General features: G+C 37.3%; 1 protein-coding gene across 7 annotated transcripts in view; it reads left to right on the top strand.

Annotated features, from left to right (window-relative positions):
- The window catches only part of DYNC2H1 (dynein cytoplasmic 2 heavy chain 1), a 413209-nt gene that overhangs the window by 63944 nt on the left and 330453 nt on the right, over positions 1–18812 (top strand). For all 7 annotated transcript variants that reach the window (XM_072611238.1, XM_072611237.1, XM_072611242.1 and 4 more), the window contains 2 exons: positions 1427–1554; positions 18624–18739. In XM_072611238.1, the coding sequence (XP_072467339.1) occupies positions 1427–1554; positions 18624–18739 (244 nt within the window). The remainder of the gene's footprint in view (positions 1–1426; positions 1555–18623; positions 18740–18812) is intronic.

Raw genomic sequence — 18812 nt, 5'->3', positions numbered from 1 at the left:
TATTGGGTTCCTAATATATATGTTTCACAATTTAAATCAGTTAACAAATATTAATGAAGTTGCAGGTATGTCCAGAGCAACTTTTTCTGCTAAACAAGATGACATATTCGTCCTAGAACATTAGGGGAAGTTGAGTTTAAAATTTGCTACATCTTCCAGATGAATTTATTTTTGCTCTTGCTTTAAGGGAAAAGAAGATTCTTTATTATTTTGAGGAAGAAAAAATATAAAGTTAATAGGTTTAAAATATAGAGTTTATAATAGGTTTAAATTGACAAATATACATTGAATGTTATTATGTTAGACCTCAGTTACTTATTTGGTGAGAATTATTAGGTTACTAATCTGAGCCTTTATGAGCCTTTTGCTTTTTGACTTTATGAACTAATAGGGATAGGCTAATCTTTTCCCTTTATTGTGAGGTTTTAAGTAGTATTTTCCAGAAGTAACATAGAGTTTGGATAGTAGAATTTCATCTTAAGACTTATTTTTGTCTTAGATATTTTTCATGTAGTAAGAAATATATAGAAATCTTGTGGATAATGCCAATAGTCATTTTATTGAGTAGTTATTAGAATTCAGAGGTGGAGTAGTGTGGTGGAAAGACAGTTAGACTTGGAATCAGGAGAAGTCTGAGTTCAAATTCTGGCTCCCTAGTACTTATTTAGCTTTGTGCTTATGGGTAAAGCATTTATTAAGAGCTTATTGTGTACCAGAAACTGTGATAAGCATTGGGGATATAATTAACAAGCGAAAAAAAGAAAAATAGTCCTTCCCTCAAGGAGTTTATATTCTAATGGGAGAAAAACAACACATCAAAGAAAACTGAAAAGTAGAGGCTATTTGAAATATCTGTGAAGGGAGCATGATACTGATATCCAGAGAATCATAAGCAGATCTAGGGGAAGAAGTGTGACTGGTTTACTTTGGCTCTTCCTCAAACTGGAAACACTGGGAGGAATTAGTCAGTGGGAGAAGGGGGCCTCAGGATAGGAGGGATGTTCCAGGGTGAGAAGACCACAAGGGATAAGGGAATTTCTAGGATGAAAAGGCAGTTTTAAATATGAAAATCTTCTTTTCCTTAAGACTGGATCAGCAGAAATTTAATAAAAGTTCCAAGAATCATGGTTTAAACTATGGACTAATTAATAGCATTTTCAGTTAGTTAGTCTCATCTATAGTGGACAAAACTTGAATTCTTAGAGATTAAAAGTGACTTTCCTAAGGTCATGTGTGGCTTTAGGAAGTGTTTACTAGTCAGTAACAGGGCTGTGATTAGAATATATGTTGCATTTATGAATTGTCAGTTCATCATTTTACAATGGCCATATTTCCAGTGATCATATAGATATATTCTAGGCTTTTAAATATGAACTAACAATATTTCTTATTTTGAAATCATAATGCTCTTTTTATCTTTTTAAAGGAATGGGTTGTCATTGGACAACTAGATATGGAGGCTCTTGTGGAAAAGAATCTTTTCACTGTACATGATTGGGAGAAAAATTTTAAAGCCCTCAAAGTGAAAGGGAAAGAAGTGGAACGACTTCCAAGGTACAGAAATTTGTATAAGAGATTAATTTTACATTCCTTTAAAAATGAATTATTTTTATCTTTCATTTTTACATTACTTAAATTTTTCCTTGTATTTCTCTCCTTCTGTCCTCCCAGAGAGCCATCCTATATAACTGTCAAAATATTTTGTAGGTAGTTTGTTTCCCTGAGCTAAGACCCAGTAAGCAGGTTGTGCCCTGAGGTTGGCATAACAGTAATCCTTTCTACTCTAGATGATATCACCCTCTGGAAAAATGTATTGCCTGGACTCAGTACCAGGGGTTCACTGAGGGATTTAGCTCCCTCTGTTTCTCGAGGGCCATCCATCACATATCCACAATCTCTAATGCCTGTCATTGACAGGCGCTATGCTCCTGTTCCTGTCATAGAACTCTGCTTCTGTGCTCCCCAGGGTGGGCATGAGACCCCCAAGACTTGAGACAATACTGTTCCCACAGGTCCTCAGGAACAGTAATTCAGGATCTAAAAAGCATTGTATCGTGACTCAGCCTAGGATTTTTATAAGACTTGCCTTTAGTCCAGCATGTTAAGCCCTCCTTCTTAGGAAAGGGGGCTTCTGTTTGCATATGTCATTTTTCTTACTCTGAAATTAATTAAACTTCTGTTTTGTGTCCTGACACTCCTGTCTCTAGCCTGCTGTATTTGTTTGGCTCTGGCCACCCACAGTTTAGAGGCTGGTCATAACAAATAATATTTCATTCATTCATTCTTTCATTTATTTGTAGTTAATTTATTTATTTTTAAGTTTCAACGTTCACTTCCATTTTACAATTTTTTTACTTTTTACATTTACATTTTTATACAGTTTTATATTTTCTCCCTTCCTTCCCCCCTTTCTCCCTCCCCAATATGGCCTGTAATCTGATGTAGGTTCTACATATACATTTCTATTAAACATATTTTCATGTTAGTCATGTTTTATAGAAGAAACAAATGATATTTCAAAAAAAATAAGAGTAAAAAAAGCAGCAAAGCCAATCAGTACATCAAAAAAGTTTGAAAATATGTGTCCTGTTACACAGCTCTGGATCATCAACCAGTGTAGAGGAGTGTGGGAAGGTACCTTTTCATATCTCTGGGGCTATCCTATTTCTTTGTAATTCAGCAACATTCACTTTCATTTATTTTGCACTCACTGTTCTTTCTGTTCATGTTGTTGTAGTCATGTATATTGTTTGCTCAGCTCTACTTTCTTCACTCTGCATCATCAGTGCATGTTAAGTCTTTCCATGCTTCTCTGTCTTCTGCATATTCATCACTTCTTATAGCACAGTAATATTCCATTGCATTCTGCACCCTAACTTAATTAGCCATTCTCCAATCAATGAACATTTACTTTGTTACTGTAAATTCTTTACCTTGGGAATAGTGTGATGAAATCATACTAATAGAAGTTTGTTGCTTCTCTCCTACCTCACGAATTTTTGGCCTCGTCTTAAGTGGGGTGGTAGGAAGAAAGAAACCTCCTCTTCCTTGCTTCTGGTGTGGAGGGGAATTGCTTCAGCCCAAGGCACTCAAGCTCCCATGGAGCGTCTATGGGTATTGGGGGTCTAAGGAAGGAACAAGACAAAAGGTGATTTAAAAGCAGGCCCAAGAACCTCCTCTTTTCCTTGATACCTCTTAGGGCTCTACTATGAGAGACTCTCTTTAGTACTTTTCATGTACCAAAAAACTGTAAAGTTGAATTACTTACATATCGATTATTTCAGAAATAAAGAATTAAGTCTTTTGTGTTGAAAATCTTTTTAGGGAAAACCAACCTAATTCCAGTGCACTTCATACCATGTGATTGATATTTATAGCAAAGAAAAATTGGCAATATTTTTTAAAAAAAAAGAATTATGGGGGGAGGAGCCAAGATGGTGGAGTAGAAAGACACACATCCTCTAGCTCTTCCCCCACAGCCCATAAAATACCTGTAAAAAATGACTCTGTAAACAAATTCTGGAGCGGCAGAAGCCACAAAACAACAGAGTGAAAGAGATTTCCAGCTCAAGGTAGTTTGGAAGGCTGACAGGAAAGGTCTATAGCATGGGGCACAGAGCAGAGCACAGCCCATGGAGCCCAGCCCAGCCCTGGCCACGTGACACTGGCAGGAAAGAACCAGAACAGGTCTCAGGGGCAGAACCCCCAGTATCAGCAGCAGTTCTCACAAACACCAAAGAAAGCTTCAAATGTCAATGAGTAGGCTTTTTCACCTGGGTGAGAAAGGAGTAGGGTCCTCCCTGAGTCCCAGTGGTGGGCCGCAGCAGCAGTGGTGGCAGCTGAAGCAGCAGTAGCAGCAGCAGCGTCCGTTTTTGGAGCCCTTCGCCTAAAGCCCCTGGGGGGATTGAGCCTGATCTGGGTCTCAGCCTTGAGTGGCAGCCAAGGGATGAGGAAGAGTGATGACTGGCATGTTGGAGTTAATGGAGGCTCTAGAAAGGGAATTCTTGCAGATCCTGGGCAGAAAAGCTTTGGTATCTCCCAGACCAGAGTGCAGGCCAGTAGAGATTGTGCCACCTTGGAAGAACTGAGAACTTCAAGTCCCTAGAGTACACTCCCCTCTTGACAAAGGCCTCAAAAGTCAAGTAACTGACTGGGAAAATGTCCAAAAAAGGGGAAAAAAATAAGACTATAGAAGGTTACTTTATTGGTGAACAGGTATTTTCTTCCATCCTTTGGATGAGTAAGAACAGTGCTTACCATCAGAGGCCTCCAAAATAAATATGCAATGGTCTCAGGCCATAGAAAAGCTCAAAAAGGATTTCAAAAATCAAGTCAGAAAGGTAGATGAGAAATTGGGAAGAGAAAAGGGAATGATGCAAGAAAATCATGAAAAGTGAGTCAAAAGCTTGCTAAAGGAGACCCCAAAAAATGCTGAAGAAAATAATACCTTTAAAAATAGGCTAACTCAACTGGCAAAAGAGATTCAAAAAGTCAATGAGGAGAAGAATGCTTTAAAAAGCAGAATTAGTCAAGTGGAAAAAGAGGCTCAAAAGCTCACTGAAGAAAATGGTTCTTTAAAAATTAGAATGGAGTAGATGAAAACTAATGACTTTGTGACAAACCAAGAAATTACAAAACAAAAGCAAAAGAATGAAAAAATAGAAGATGTTGTGAAATGCCTCATTGGAAAAAACAACTGATCTGGAAAATAGATCCAGGAGAGACAATTTAAAAATTGTGGAGCTACCTGAAAGCCACGATCAAAAAAAGAGCCTAGACATTATCTTTCATGAAATTATTAAAGAAAACTCCCCTGATATTCTAGAACCAGAGGGCAAAATAAGTATTCAAGGAATCTACCAGTCACCTCCTGAAAGAGATCCAAAAAGAGAAACTCCTAGGAATATTGCAGCCAAATTCCAGAGTTCCCAGGTCAAGGAGAAAGTATTGCAAGCAGCTAGAAAGAAACAATTAGAATATTGTGGAAATACAATCAGGATAACACAAGATCTAACAGCTTCTACATTAAGGGACTGAAGGGCTTGGAGTATGATATTCCAGAAGTCAAAAGAACTAGGATTAAAACCAAGAATCACCTACCCAGCAAAACTGAGTATAATACATCAGGGGAAAAATGGTCATTCAATGAAATAGAGGACTTTCAAGCATTCTTGATGAAAAGACCAGAGCTGAAAAGAAAATTTGACTTCCAAACACAAGAATGAAGAGAAGCATGAAAAGGTAAACAGCAAAGAGAAGTCATAAGGGACTGACTAAAGTTGAACTGTTTACATCCCTACATGGAAAGACAGTATTTGTAACTCTTGAAACTATTCTCAGTATTTGGGTAGTTGGAGGGGTTATACATACACACACACACACACACACACACACACACACACACACACAGCACAGCACAGGGTGAGTTGAATAGGAAGGGATGATATCTAAAAAAATAAAATCAAGGGGTGAGAGAGGAATATATTGGGAGGAGAAAGGGAGAAATGGAATGGGGCAGGTTGTCTCTCATGAAAGAGGAAAGAAAAAGCTTTTTCAATGGAGGGAAAAATGGGGGAGATGAGAGGGAAAAAGTGAAGTTTGATCTCATCACATTTGGCTTAAGGAGGGAATAACATGCACATTCAATTGGGTATGAAAATATCTTACACTACAGGAATGTAGGTGAGAAGGGGATAAGCAGGGTGGGAGAAATGATGGAAGGGGGGGCAAATGGGAGGAGGGAGTAATAAGAAGTAAACACTTTTGGGGAGAGACAATTTCAAAAGAGAGAATAGAATAAATGGGGCCAGGATAGGATGGAGGGAAATACAGTTAGTCTTACACAACATGACTGTTATGGAAGTCTTGCATAACTACACATGCATAGCCTGTATTGAATTGCTTGCCTTCTCAGTGGGGATGAGTGGGGAAGGAGGAAAGGAGAGAAAGTTGGAACTCAGTTTTAGGAATGAATGTTGAGAATTGTTTTTGCATACAACTGGGAAATAAGGAATATGAGTAATGGGGTATAGAAATTTATCTCTTCCTAGAAGATGAGAGAAGGTGGGGATAAGGGAAGGGAGGGGTGTGATAGAAGGGAGGGCAATTTGGGAGAAGGGGTAATCAGAATGCACCACGTTTTGGGTTGGGGGAGGGGAGAGATGGAGAGAAAATTTGGAACTTAAAATTTTGTGGAAATGAGTGTTGAAAACTAAATATAAATAAACATTTTTTAAAAAGAGAATTATAAGAAAGCCTTTCCTATGTTTCTCTGAATTTGACATTAATCATTTTTGCCGAACAATAATATTCTATTATGTTTATATGCTATAGTTTTTTTACTCATTCCTCTATTGAAGTTACCTATTTTGTTTCTAGTTCCTTGCTACCAATAGTTCTAATATTTATTGGATCCTTAAATCTTTAACATCTGTGTGCCTAGTAGTAGGAGTACTGAGTCAACAGGTATAAGTGTTACAGTCACTTTGCATATTTCTTGCATAAATGGACCAATTTACAGTTCCATTAACAGTGTATTTATACGTCTGCTTTCCATCATCTCCTCTACTATTGAATATTTTTAACACCTTTGCCAATTTGCTGAGTCTGAAGTGCAATGTTAGGTGTTTTGATTTGTATTTTCTAATTATAAATGATTTGAAGCACGTTTTTATATAATATCAATAGTTTACAATGTTTTATAAAACCATTTGCCCATATTCTTTAACTTTTTGTTTTATAGTTAGAGAAACTGAAATCCAAATGGTGGAGTGACTTACTCAAGATCACACAGCTATCTGCTGATAGAATAAGGATTTAAAAATGAGGTCCTCCAACTCCCAAGTCCTGTGGTCTTTCCACTTTACCAACCCTTGAAAGATGTATATTAGTCATTCATCTACATTAATTGAGCATCTTTCATGTACAAATTTGAGTATCAGGCACTGTGATTATAATCACTGTGTTGTGATAACATCACTGTATATATATCTTTTATTAGTTAGATACACCTATCTACTGCATGCAATTTCTTTGGGCTTCAGGAATCCCCTATGTGAAATTACTGTATGTTGCTACTAGATGGCTCAGTTTCATCTTAATGATACTCAAGAATTGATACTCAAGAATTGCCTCCAAATGATTTAGAGCAGCAGGGAACCTTTGAAGTCATCTACCACAACTCCCTCTTTTAAACAAATGAGGAAACAGGGCTAGAAAGGTTAAATAACTTAACTGTGTCACTCCCTCTCATGTGGAGAAGTGGCCCTTCTCCTTACCAAGGCAACTCCCTTTGATGGGTTTTAGACTCTGGGAGCCTCCTTGAGCTCCCCTTGAATCTTCCCACTTAATCTGGCCTATCTTACTCAAATCTAATCTTCCCATTTGTTCAGGCAGTCTCTGGAAGCTCATCAAGATCTGTATTAATTCCCATACTGTCCCTATCAAGAGCTTTGGCTTCCCACTTAAACCGTCCATTTTCTGATATCTCCTGATAGCCTCCAGCTGTTTCCAGCCATTGACTCTCCTTGGATTCCCTCCTTGGACTTCTTCTCAAGACCCTTCCTAAACCCCTCCTCCCATCACCCTGGACTACCAGGCCCCCCCCCCCCCCCCCAGATCCCTCCTATACTCTTGTCTATATTTAAGTTCCATCTTGCCTCCATGAAGGTGCTCAGATTCAATCCAGCTCAGACTCTGTCTAGCTGAGCTTCTATCTGGCCCGCTTGTGAATACAAGCGTTACAAATGCTTAGGCTCCTTAAGAGGCATCCCAATTTGGTGAATCTTTAATAAACTTTGTTTTCTTTGGCTTTAAGAAAGCTTGAGTCAAATTCATTTGAGCACAACCCAGACTGTTGGTATCTTGGGGTCCACTATCACCCCACAACCTCGTCATCTTCACTTACACAGTTGATCCCATTCCATCCTGTCTTCTGAAGATCACTTCCTCAACATTTCTACTTTGTAGTTTTCAACTTTTATCTGCTGGCTTCTTCCTTTTTGCCTACAAACACTCTCCTCTTCATTGTTAAAAAAAGCTTTTACTTGATCTAACAATGGCCACTAGCTGTTGTTTGATATCTTTCCTTGACTAAACCATCTCCATTAGGTACCTCTCTTTTCTTTTATCTATTTTACATCAAGCCTTCTGCCTCTGACCTCATTTATTGTTCAACTGAAACTACCATCTCCACAGTTTCCAGTGCTCTTTTAATTGTCAAAATTAATGACTTTTTTTCAATCTTTATACTGCTTGACCTTTCTGCAGCCTTTGACTGTGTCAGTCATCTTCTCCTTGCGAATATCCTGTTCTCTCCTGAATGTCTATATCAGCAAGGACCCTGACACAAGAAAGCCTGCTGTACAGGTACTTAGATCTGCTTTTCTAAAAGGAAAGGCAACTTTTGAAGAGTCAGCCATCTACTGTAATCAACCATATGCATCATTCTTTTACTTAGTTCCAGGGGAAAAGTCAGCACTCTGTACTTCAAAGAAAATATAAACAAATAAACATCAACAGACAGGGCTTCCAGCTGTCTGACCATAATCAGTACATACAGAGTTACCAGAGAGAGAAAGGGGGAGGGGCGTGGTACTCCTTCATGGTTGTCCAGCCCAAAAAAACACTTCCAAAGAGTAAACCTCACCCCAGAGTATATATACACTTTTCAGAGATAGAGGGCATCACGACCTTCAACAACCTGGGCATTAGAGATAAACAAAAGGTGTGGGCCTCCCCTTATCAAGCTTTTCTTAATGAGCAGGCCCATTAATGGGTGGGGAAGATCTTTAACTCTCCCATTAATATTACAGTGCCCTGTTCCCTCCTCAGTCTACTTTGCTATATCTATCCATTGTCATGCCTACTAAATGTGGGTGTCCTCCTAACTCTTTTTCCTAGGTTCCATTTTGTTGTTTGTCTTGGTTCATGAGGTTATAAGTTTCTTTGGATTTATTTATCTTCTATATAGATAACTCCTAGGTCTATATATCCAGCCTTAGTCTCTTTCTTGTCCTCTAGTCTCACATCTGAAACTCAACTGGTCCAAAACAGAGCTCATTATCTTTCCTCCCAGACCCACCCCTCTTCCCAATATTCTTATTATTTCTAAGGGTACCACCATCCTCCCAGTCACCCAGGCTTGTAAATAGCCAATCTGTGACGAATCCTATAATTTTCTACCTTTACAACGTCTTTTGTTTATGTCCCCTTTACTCTACTCATATAGCCATTATTCTACGACAGGCCCTCAATAGCTTTTCCTTGAAATATGATAAGAGCATTTTGATTGATTTCCCTGACTCGTCCTTTTCTACTCTAGTCCGTCCTCTGCCCAGCTGCCACAGTGTATTAGGTCTGACTGTGACACCCCCCTGCTTGATAAACTCCAGCAACTCTTTATTACCTTTAGATTACCTTTAGAATTAAATAAAGTTCTTCATTTGATATGTCAGAATCTTTGGTAACCTGGTCCCTTCCAGTATTTCTTAATTTTCAAATACTTTACATACTCATGACCTTGCTGCTTTGGCCTACTCTTAGTTTCTCAAATAGGACACTGTATCCCCACTCTCTGTCTTTGTATGCCTTTCCCTTGCCTAGAAAACCATCCTCAAGGCCACCTTTAACAGTCCCTGGTTTCCTTCAAGACTCAGTTCAATTCCCACTTTCTCCAGGAGGCATTTCTTAGTCTTCCCTTTCTCTTCCTGCCCTTCCCACTCCCAACCTGCCACTGCATTCCCTTTGAATACACCATTTATGTACATAATTATTTACATTTTGCCTCCTTCATTACAATGTGAATCCTTAGAATGAAAAAATTGGTTTTGCTTTTCTTAGTGTATTGCCAAGAATTAGCATTGTAGCTTGCTTAGTACTGTTTACTGACTGACTCAGATGTCTTAAGTGGCAGAGCTGAGATTTGAAGTTAAGACCTATGATTCCAAACCCATGCTTTTTCTACTGCATAACCTTTCCTGTTAGTCTGCTTTATTGAGAGTATGATATTGCTTTCTAAGAAAATAAACTTATTCCTAGAATAAATCTGTACAAGTTAGATAACCAGTTCCTACAACTATTACCTGGAGTAAATATTTGAAATGAACACAAAATTCTGTTCTCAGAATAGGAAAAACTAACATTCTAAATATATTCTTCATACTAATTCGTTGATATTCCTTAAAGGTTAGTGAGCAACTTTAGTTATCATTTCTTTTTCTGATTAAGAGATTTTTATGAACTTCTTTCTTGATATATCTCATTTCAGCTCTGCTGAGCATCAGAATTTCCATCAAATTTGGCACCTTTTGGAATCACAGTCTTTCTTCAAAATTAACTAATTTGTAATTTAGTTTATCTAAATGGACTGTCCTCTCAGCACCTAGTTATGTCCTGAAAACTAAAGAAAGCAATAAGATAACTTCCTTTCTTCCCTGTTCCTGTAACTTTCTATGGTGAAGGAAATAGAAATATTGGCCACTCTCCACCTCTCTTTTCCCTTCTGCTCTATTTTCATCCTTTGTGACTCATTATCCTTTTGTATATACTATGGGGAAGTTAAATTATTGGCCTTTGCTTCTACTGAAAATTTGAGGGCATATTTGTTGACTTATTTTCAAAATGGGCTTTCTACTCACATAAAAACTGTCTTATTATAAACAAAAATATTAAATGCATTTTTGAGTGGTAAAAGTGTATTTTCTTCATAGCACTATGTAATCAGAATTTGGAGCTGTGAAAAGACCTTAGTGGTCATCTCTTCTACCCCCTTACCTGAAATTAATCTTTACTAAAATTCCAGAGCAGAGTTAAATTTAGCCCTTATTGAATATTTCTACTTAGGAGAACCTTACTTTGCAAACAAGGCAGACTATTCCACTTCATTTTCATACAATTGTAATTAATTGGAGGTTACATTAAGTACACATCTGTCTTCCTGAAACTTCTGCCACTTAATCCTAAGTCTGCCCTTTGGAGCTGAATAAAACTGTGTAATCACTTTTACCTATTAATCTTAAAATATTTGCAGATAGTTACCATGTTTGTAGAATCATAGGATTTCACGTTTGGAATGGCTCTCTGCCGTCATATATAGTCCTATCTATTACCTGAAAAAGAATCCTCACTACCGCCTACCTGAAGAGTCCCTCCATCCTTTGCTGGAAGACCTCCAATGAGAGGAAACCCACTACTTGCATGGAAAATCCATCCTATTTTTTGATAGCTCTAATTGTTGGCTCAGTGGATAAAGCACTGTGCCTGGAGTCAAGATAACCTGAGTTCAAATACAGTCTTAGATACTTAGTAGCTATGTGACCCTGGGCAAATCACATAGCCCCTGCCTCAGTTTCCCAAATTTAAAGTGGGGATAATGATAGTATGCAGTTCTCACATGACAAGTTTCTTTTCTTTCACCATTGTGGTTGCATTTCTGTGGATGAGTCCAGTTTTGCCACCCAGAACTGTTATCTTCTCTGGCCAGGGCAATGAAGTAATCACCTCCCTCTTCTGAACGGTGTGCTTCTATTGGTACTGCCCAAGATTGCAATAGCATTTTTAGCAGCAAAGTTATACTACTAATACATATTAGCATATCTACTAAAACCTGCAATTTTTTAATTTTGACATGAACTACTATTTAGCCATGTTATATTTCTTCCAAACTTTTAACTGTAAAGTGAATTTTTTTAACCTAAGTGGAAGAGTTTGAATTTCTCAATACTATTTTCATCTATCAATTCTTTTTTGAAGCCATTGAGAGATTCCCCCCCCCCATTCTAATTCAATATATTAATCATTCTTCTAGTTCCATATTAACTATAAATTTGAGAACTGGGAACATTTACATCAGAAAAACTCCTGAGAGAAGGGAAACCAACCTTAGAAGATGTAAAAAAAATCTGGATAACTTTGGGGGCTCTGTTGAGATTAGATAACATCAGTTTGTAATGGAACCAGTTAACATAGCAGTGTTGACTTTCTCCAGTGTTATTCATATATACATATATGTATATAATGTATGTATATATATGTATACACTTATATATCCACAATTTATTAAATAAATATATGTATATATGATTTGTTAAATGAATATATATTTCATATTAAGTAATTTTCCCCTGTGGGGAATCACTATTTACTGGAGAAAATTGGTTGATAACTTCTTTAGTTAGAAGTGGATATCCACATATCCATAGATGTGGATATAATGTTTATTGGTTTGGTTATATAGCTGAGTGCTATAGAGATAACATCTAAATAATGGATGAAAAATATAACAAAGCAAGATCTGGGGAAAAGACTTATGGCATGCTACAGTAGATCTTCATCAAGGCTGATATTAGTCCATTAATTTAACAATCTTTGGGTGACATTCATTTATTTAGTTCTGTATCTACCTAGTTTTGTCCATGTCTCTATAGGGATACCATGAGAGGCTTTGTTAGATGCCTTCCTGCAATCTAGACATACTGTATGTCTCTGTCAAACAATAATCATGAATCATATTTACATCAAACTTTTAAGGTTGACAAAGTGCTTTCTTCACAATAATATTATAAAATGTATAATGCAATAATGACTATTCGGATTTCAAATGATGGAACTGAAGATCTGAGAAATTGTGACTTCATATCATAGAGCTTGATTAATATGAAAATTTGTGAAAGAATCGTGTTATCCTAATGGAATGAATTTAAAGAGGAATGTTAAAGATTGCAAAAAGGCCATTTTTTAAAGCTCTTTTGGGGAAAAGAGAATTCAGGAAAGGTTAGTTAGAGCCACTTGGAGTAAATGGGATGAAGCTAATTGAAAAGAGAAAGAAGACAGAGCTATTCAGTTCTTAGTTTGCTTTAGATTTCTAAGAGAATGGTCTTTGGACTGGAAAAGGAACGAAATGGCTAATGAGGGACCTTAAGTCAGTAGTGAAAGAGCACATAATTGCCCTTGATGAATTCATGTCAGCTGGTCTTGTATCATAGGGTACTGAAAAAGTCAGAACGTGAATGCTGACTCATTGTTAGTGATTTTTGAAGCATCATGGAGAAGAATAGTGGTCGCAGAAGACTGGAAAAGGCAAATGACCTGGTTTTTAAAAAAGAGAAAAGAACAAAGTTTGCAAATATAGACGGTGAGGTTAACTTTAATTCCTGACAAAAGAGTCAAGAACATATTAGTAAAAGAAATGATTATTTAAACATTTAAATAAGTAAGCAGGTTTTATCAACAAGACCAGGTTGTCCCAGGTTTGCCCAGTGCTCTATTCACTAAGCCACCTATCTTCCTCACAGTGTTACTAGATTGGTAGTAAAGAGGAATGCTTTAAATATAATTAATAGATATTTTTAACTTCTTGATGCTTTTCTTGGAAAAAAAATATGTGCTAAACAATAATACATTTAAATACATTTGGAATGGAGATAATACATTTAAATATATTTAAACAGCTTTGACTAGAAAAGTATTATTTAGTAATATGATGTTATTTTGGAAAGAGGTTTCTAGAGAAGTGCTTGCTTGTTTCTTTTGCCAAAATATGAAGATAGGTAAGTTATGGGGCAAAGATAATTACTTCTTTTAGACGGGTTGATTTTGAGATGGAGATGGAATATCCAAATGGAGATGCCCAACAGGTAGTTAAGGTGCTGGATTAGAATTCCAGAGAAATTATGATATGACATGGGAGTTAACTGCTTAGAGTTGATAATAGAATTTTGTTAAAGGACAGTATAGAAAGAGGAGAGATGGATTCATGCTAAGGCTGTGGGATATAGAAGATGATACAACAAAGGAGACTGAGATAGAGTGGTTAGACTGATGGAAAGAAAATCAGGAGAGAGGTGTCACAGAAGTCAGTAGAAGAAAGCATATGTAACAAGAAGAAATTGTTGATTCTTATAAACTACAAAGAAGTCATCTAAGATGAAGACTAAGAAAAAGCAATCACCTTTAACAGTTGATAATCTTGGAGAAATCAGTTTTAATTGAGTGGTAGTTTTCGGAGTCAAATTGCAAAGTACTGACAAACGAGTAAGATGAGATAAGAAAGATTGTAAGTGTAGGTCAGAATTAGACTGTGAAAGGGAGAAGAGATATAGGACAGTATTGAAAAAGGATCAAGAGGTCAAGGAAAAAATAAGGAGAAGGGAAACCTGAGCATACTTGTCAATGGCGAAAGAATCTATCGATAAGGGAAGATGGAATATGAGAGACAGACAGAGAGAGATTGCAGAAGCACATTCCTGGGATATCCAAAAGGTATTTCAGTCAGGGACACAAATATAGAGGAGGCTGTTCTTTTTTGTTTGTTTTTCAGGGAGGGGAATGGCAGGGCATTTGGGGTTAAGTGACTTGCCCAAGGTCACACAGCTAGTAAGTGTCAGGTGTCTTAGGTCAAATTTGAACTCAGGATCTCTTGAATCCAGCACTAGTGTTCTATTCGCTGCGCCATCTAGCTGCCCCGGAGGAGGCTGTTCTTGGCAAGGAGAAGGGATGCTTTTTTCATCCAAGACTAGAGCAAAGAAAGAGACAGGCCAATGTAGAGTGGTTTTGAGATGTGGAAGAGAGAAGTGGGAGTTTATGATAGTTCTGATTTTTTTCTTTCTTTTCATCTTCAAAAAATTTATTGATTCCTTTTGTCTTTATATTAGTTATTTCTAGAGCTCCTTCTCTCTTCCTGCTCCAGACCCTTCTTTGTAACAAAGAAAAATAATTAGGCAGAAATATCAGATTATGATTATATGACTAGTTGTCTTCTAGGCACCAGAAAAACCTAAGACACATTTTATTGTTTATTTATTTTTAGTTTTCAACATTCATTTCCACAAAATTATAAGTTCCAAATTTTCTCCCCATCTCTCCCCTCCCCCCACACCAAAATGTCATGCATTCTGATTAGCCCTTCCCCCAATCTTCCCTCCCTTCTATCACACTCCTCCCTCCCCTTATCCCCATCTTCTCTCCTTTCTTGTAGGGCAAAACAGATTTCTGTACCCCATTGCCTGTATTTCTTATTTCCAGGTTGCACGCAAAAACAGTTCTCAACCTTCTTTCCTAAAACTTTGAGTTCCAATTTCTCTCCCTTTTTCCCTCCCTACCCATCCCCACTGAGAAGGCAGGCAATTCAATATAGGCTATATATATGTAGTTTTGAAAAAGACTTCCATAATAGTAATGTTGTGTAAGACTAACTGTATTTCCCTCCAACCTATTCTGCCCCCCATTTATTCTATTCTCTCTTTTGAACTTGTCCCTCCCCAAAAGTGTTTACTTCTAATTACTCCCTCCTCCCATTTGTCCTCTCTTCTATCATCCTCCCACTCCACTTATCCCCTTCTCCCCTGCTTCCCTGTAGTGTAAGATAGATTTTCATACCCAATTGAATGTGCATGTTATTCCCTCCTTAAGCCAAATATGATGAGAGTAAGCTTCACTTTTTCCCTCTCCATCTCCCCCATTTTCCCCTCCTTTGAAAAAACTTTTTCTTGCCTCTTTCATGAGAGGTAACCTGCCTCATTCCATTTCTCCCTTTCTCCTCCCAATATATTCCTCTCTCACCCCTTGATTTTATTTTTTGAGATATCATCCCTTCCTATTCAACTCACCCTGTGCTGTGCTGTGTGCTGTGTGCTGTGTGCTGTGTGTGTGTGTGTGTGTGTGTGTGTGTGTGTAATTCCTCCAACTACCCAAATACTGAGAAAGGTTTCAAGAGTTACAAATATTTTCTTTCTATGTAGGAATGTAAGGAGTTGAACTTTAGTAAGTCCCTTATGATTTCCCTTTCCTGTTTACCTTTTCGTGCTTCCCTTGATTCTTGGGTTTGAAAGTCAGATTTTCTATTCAGCTCTGGTCTTTTCCTCAACAATGCTTGAAAGTCCTCTATTTCATTGAATGACCATTTTTCCCCTGATGTATTATACTCAGTTTTGCTGGGTAGGTGATTCTTGGTTTTAATCCTAGTTCTTTTGACTTCTGGAATATCATATTCCAAGCCCTTCAGTCCCTTAATGTAGAAGCTGTTAGATCTTGTGTTATCCTGATTGTATTTCCACAATACTCTAATTGTTTCTTTCTAGCTGCTTGCAATATTTTCTGCTTGACCTGGGAACTCTGGAATTTGGCTATAATATTCCTAGGCGTTTCTCTTTTTGGATCTCTTTCAGGAGGTGATTGGTGGATTCTTTCAATATTTATTTTACCCTCTAGTTCTAGAATATCAGGGCAGTTTTCCTTAATTTCATGAAAGGTGATGTTAGGCTCTCTTTTTGATCATGGCTTTCAGGTAGCTCCACAACTTTTAAATTGTCTCTCCTGGATCTATTTTCCAGGTCAGTTGTTTTTCCAATGAGGTATTTCACATTATCTTCTATTTTTTCATTCTTTTTGTTTTGTTTTGTAATTACTTGGTTTGTCATAAAGTCATTAGCTTTCATCTGCTCTATTCTAATTTTTAAAGAACTATTTTCTTCAGTGAGCTTTTGAGCTTCCTTTTCCACTTGACTAATTCTGCTTTTTAAAGCAGATATTGACATTTTTGGATGTCTTTTGCCAGTTGAGTTAGCCTATTTTTAAAGGTGTTATTTTCTTCAACATTTTTTGGGGTCTCCTTTAGCAAGCTGTTGACTTGCTTTTCGTGATTTTCTTCCATCACTCTCTTTTCTCTTCCCAATTTTTTCTCCACCTCTCTTACTTGATTTTTGAAATCCTTTTTGAGCTCTTCCATGGCCTGAGACCATTGCATATTTATTTTGGAGATTTTGGATGCAAAAACTTTGACTTTTAGGTCTTCCTCTGATGGTATGTATTGTTCTTCCTCATCCAAAAGGATGGAAGAAAATATCTGTTCACCAAGAAAGTAGCCTTCTTTAATCTTATTTTTTTTTCCTTTTTTTGGGCATTTTTCTAGCCAATTACTTAACTTCTGGGTCCTTTGTCAAGAGGAACGTATTCTCTGGGGACCTGTAGTTCTCAGTTCCTCCAGGGTGGCACAATCAAGGGAGAGGAGTTTACTTCTCTCCTGGCTTGTGCTCTTGTCTGTGAGCAACCGCAAGCACTCTATTCTGCCCAGGATCTGTGAGTAGGGTTCCCTCTCCACAACCACCTCCACCTCCACCATGCTAGCATTCTTTCTCAACCCAGGAGAGCCACTCAGGCTGAGATCCACATCAGCTGCTCAATTCCCCCAGGGGCTTTAGTCTGAGGGCTCTAATAATGGATGCTGCAGTGACTGCTGCCTGTGGGACCAGACCCAGTTCCCTTCTCACGCAGATAAAAGAGCTTTCTCACTGTCCTTTGATGCTGTCTTTAGTGTTTGTAGGTTGAGCAATCTGGGAACCAAGCAGGTGTCAGGGATTCTGCCCCCTGAAGCCTATTCCCATCCTGTCCCTGCCATGCTGTGGCCAAGGCTGGGATGTGTTCCACTCAGTGTGATAGACCTTCCCTATTGGCCTTCCAGGCTGTCTTGGGCTGGAAATCTCTCACTCTGTCATTTTGTGGCTTCTGCTGCTCTAGAATTTGTTTAGAGTCATTTTTTACAGGTAGTTTTTGAACTATGGAGGGAAGCTTCTACAGGTTTGTCCTTCTACTCTGCAATCTTGTCTCTGCCCCAGTTCTGATTTTTTTTTTTCAATGAAGTAGTAAATCAAATCTCTTGAGATAGAGAGTGGTGCTGGGGGCTTAAGGAAAATGGAAAGATTTCAATCAGAAAAACTCCTGAGAGAAGGGAAACCAACCTTGGAAGATATAAAAAAAAGTCTGGATAACTTTGAGGGCTCTGTTGAGATTAAACAGTTGGTAGTGGAACCAGTTAACAGTAGTTTTGACTTTCTACAGTGTTATTCAGCTGCAAAGTGTAACCGTCAATGAAGGAAGTTCAAAGAAAAATGATAAGAGTATCATTGAGCTGGTGAAATATGAGGAATAAATATGTACATATGTATATAACTTGTTAAATGAATATATATTTCATATTTCAGATATGTGTGCATGTAATCTAAAGTCATTTTCCCTTGTAGGGGATCACTGTTTACTGGAGAAAATTAGCTGATAACTCCTTTTTGAAGTTTCACTTAAGCTGAGACCAAAAAAAATAAAATCAGTACTTAAAAGTTTATCTTATTTTTATTTATACTCCTTTTTCTGTCACATTTATTTTTTGAATATATTTTTCCCTTCTCCCCTACAAAGCATTTCTTAAAAAGAGAAGATTTAAAAAAGAGTTTAGCAAAACTAAATAAAAACGACTATGTCTAACTATATATGTAACATAGGATATCTGTAGTCTTCTATCACTCCAGTAAAGGGAGAAAAATGCATTTTATCCTCTCTTCTCTGGGGCCAGCGTTGGTTATTATAGTTAGGGAGATTAAGTTTCATTCATTTGGTTATTTCTACTTACAGTTAGTGTAGTCTTTTATATTATTTCCTGGTTCTGCTTACTTTACTCCCTCAAAAATTTAATATTTTTTTGTGTCAGGTCTTTCTTCCATGTGAATTCTTATGCTACTTAAAAGCTGTTCAAAGCTTCTGATTTATTTTTAAAATTTGTTATTGTGCATTGTTGTAATGTGATTATTTCCTTTAATCAATCTTTATCTTAGAATCTATCATTTTGAATTTTTCAGCACTGTCAAAGTAGATTGTTTGAATATTAATTGCAACCCTGTGAAGACTGTGATTGATGATCTTATCCAGAAGTTGTTTGATGTTCTTGTTGTATCTTTGAGAAAGTCTATACAGGGTAAAACCTTTTTTATTTTAACTTTTTTAGTGTATACATGTTTGTCTGATCTTTATGAAAGTCAGTGTGCTGA

The sequence above is a fragment of the Notamacropus eugenii genome, chromosome 5 (assembly GCF_028372415.1).
Source record: "Notamacropus eugenii isolate mMacEug1 chromosome 5, mMacEug1.pri_v2, whole genome shotgun sequence".
Classification (NCBI taxonomy): domain Eukaryota; kingdom Metazoa; phylum Chordata; class Mammalia; order Diprotodontia; family Macropodidae; genus Notamacropus; species Notamacropus eugenii.
The sequence above is the reverse complement of the archived record's forward strand: the minus strand, read 5'-3'. Positions and strand labels throughout refer to the sequence as shown.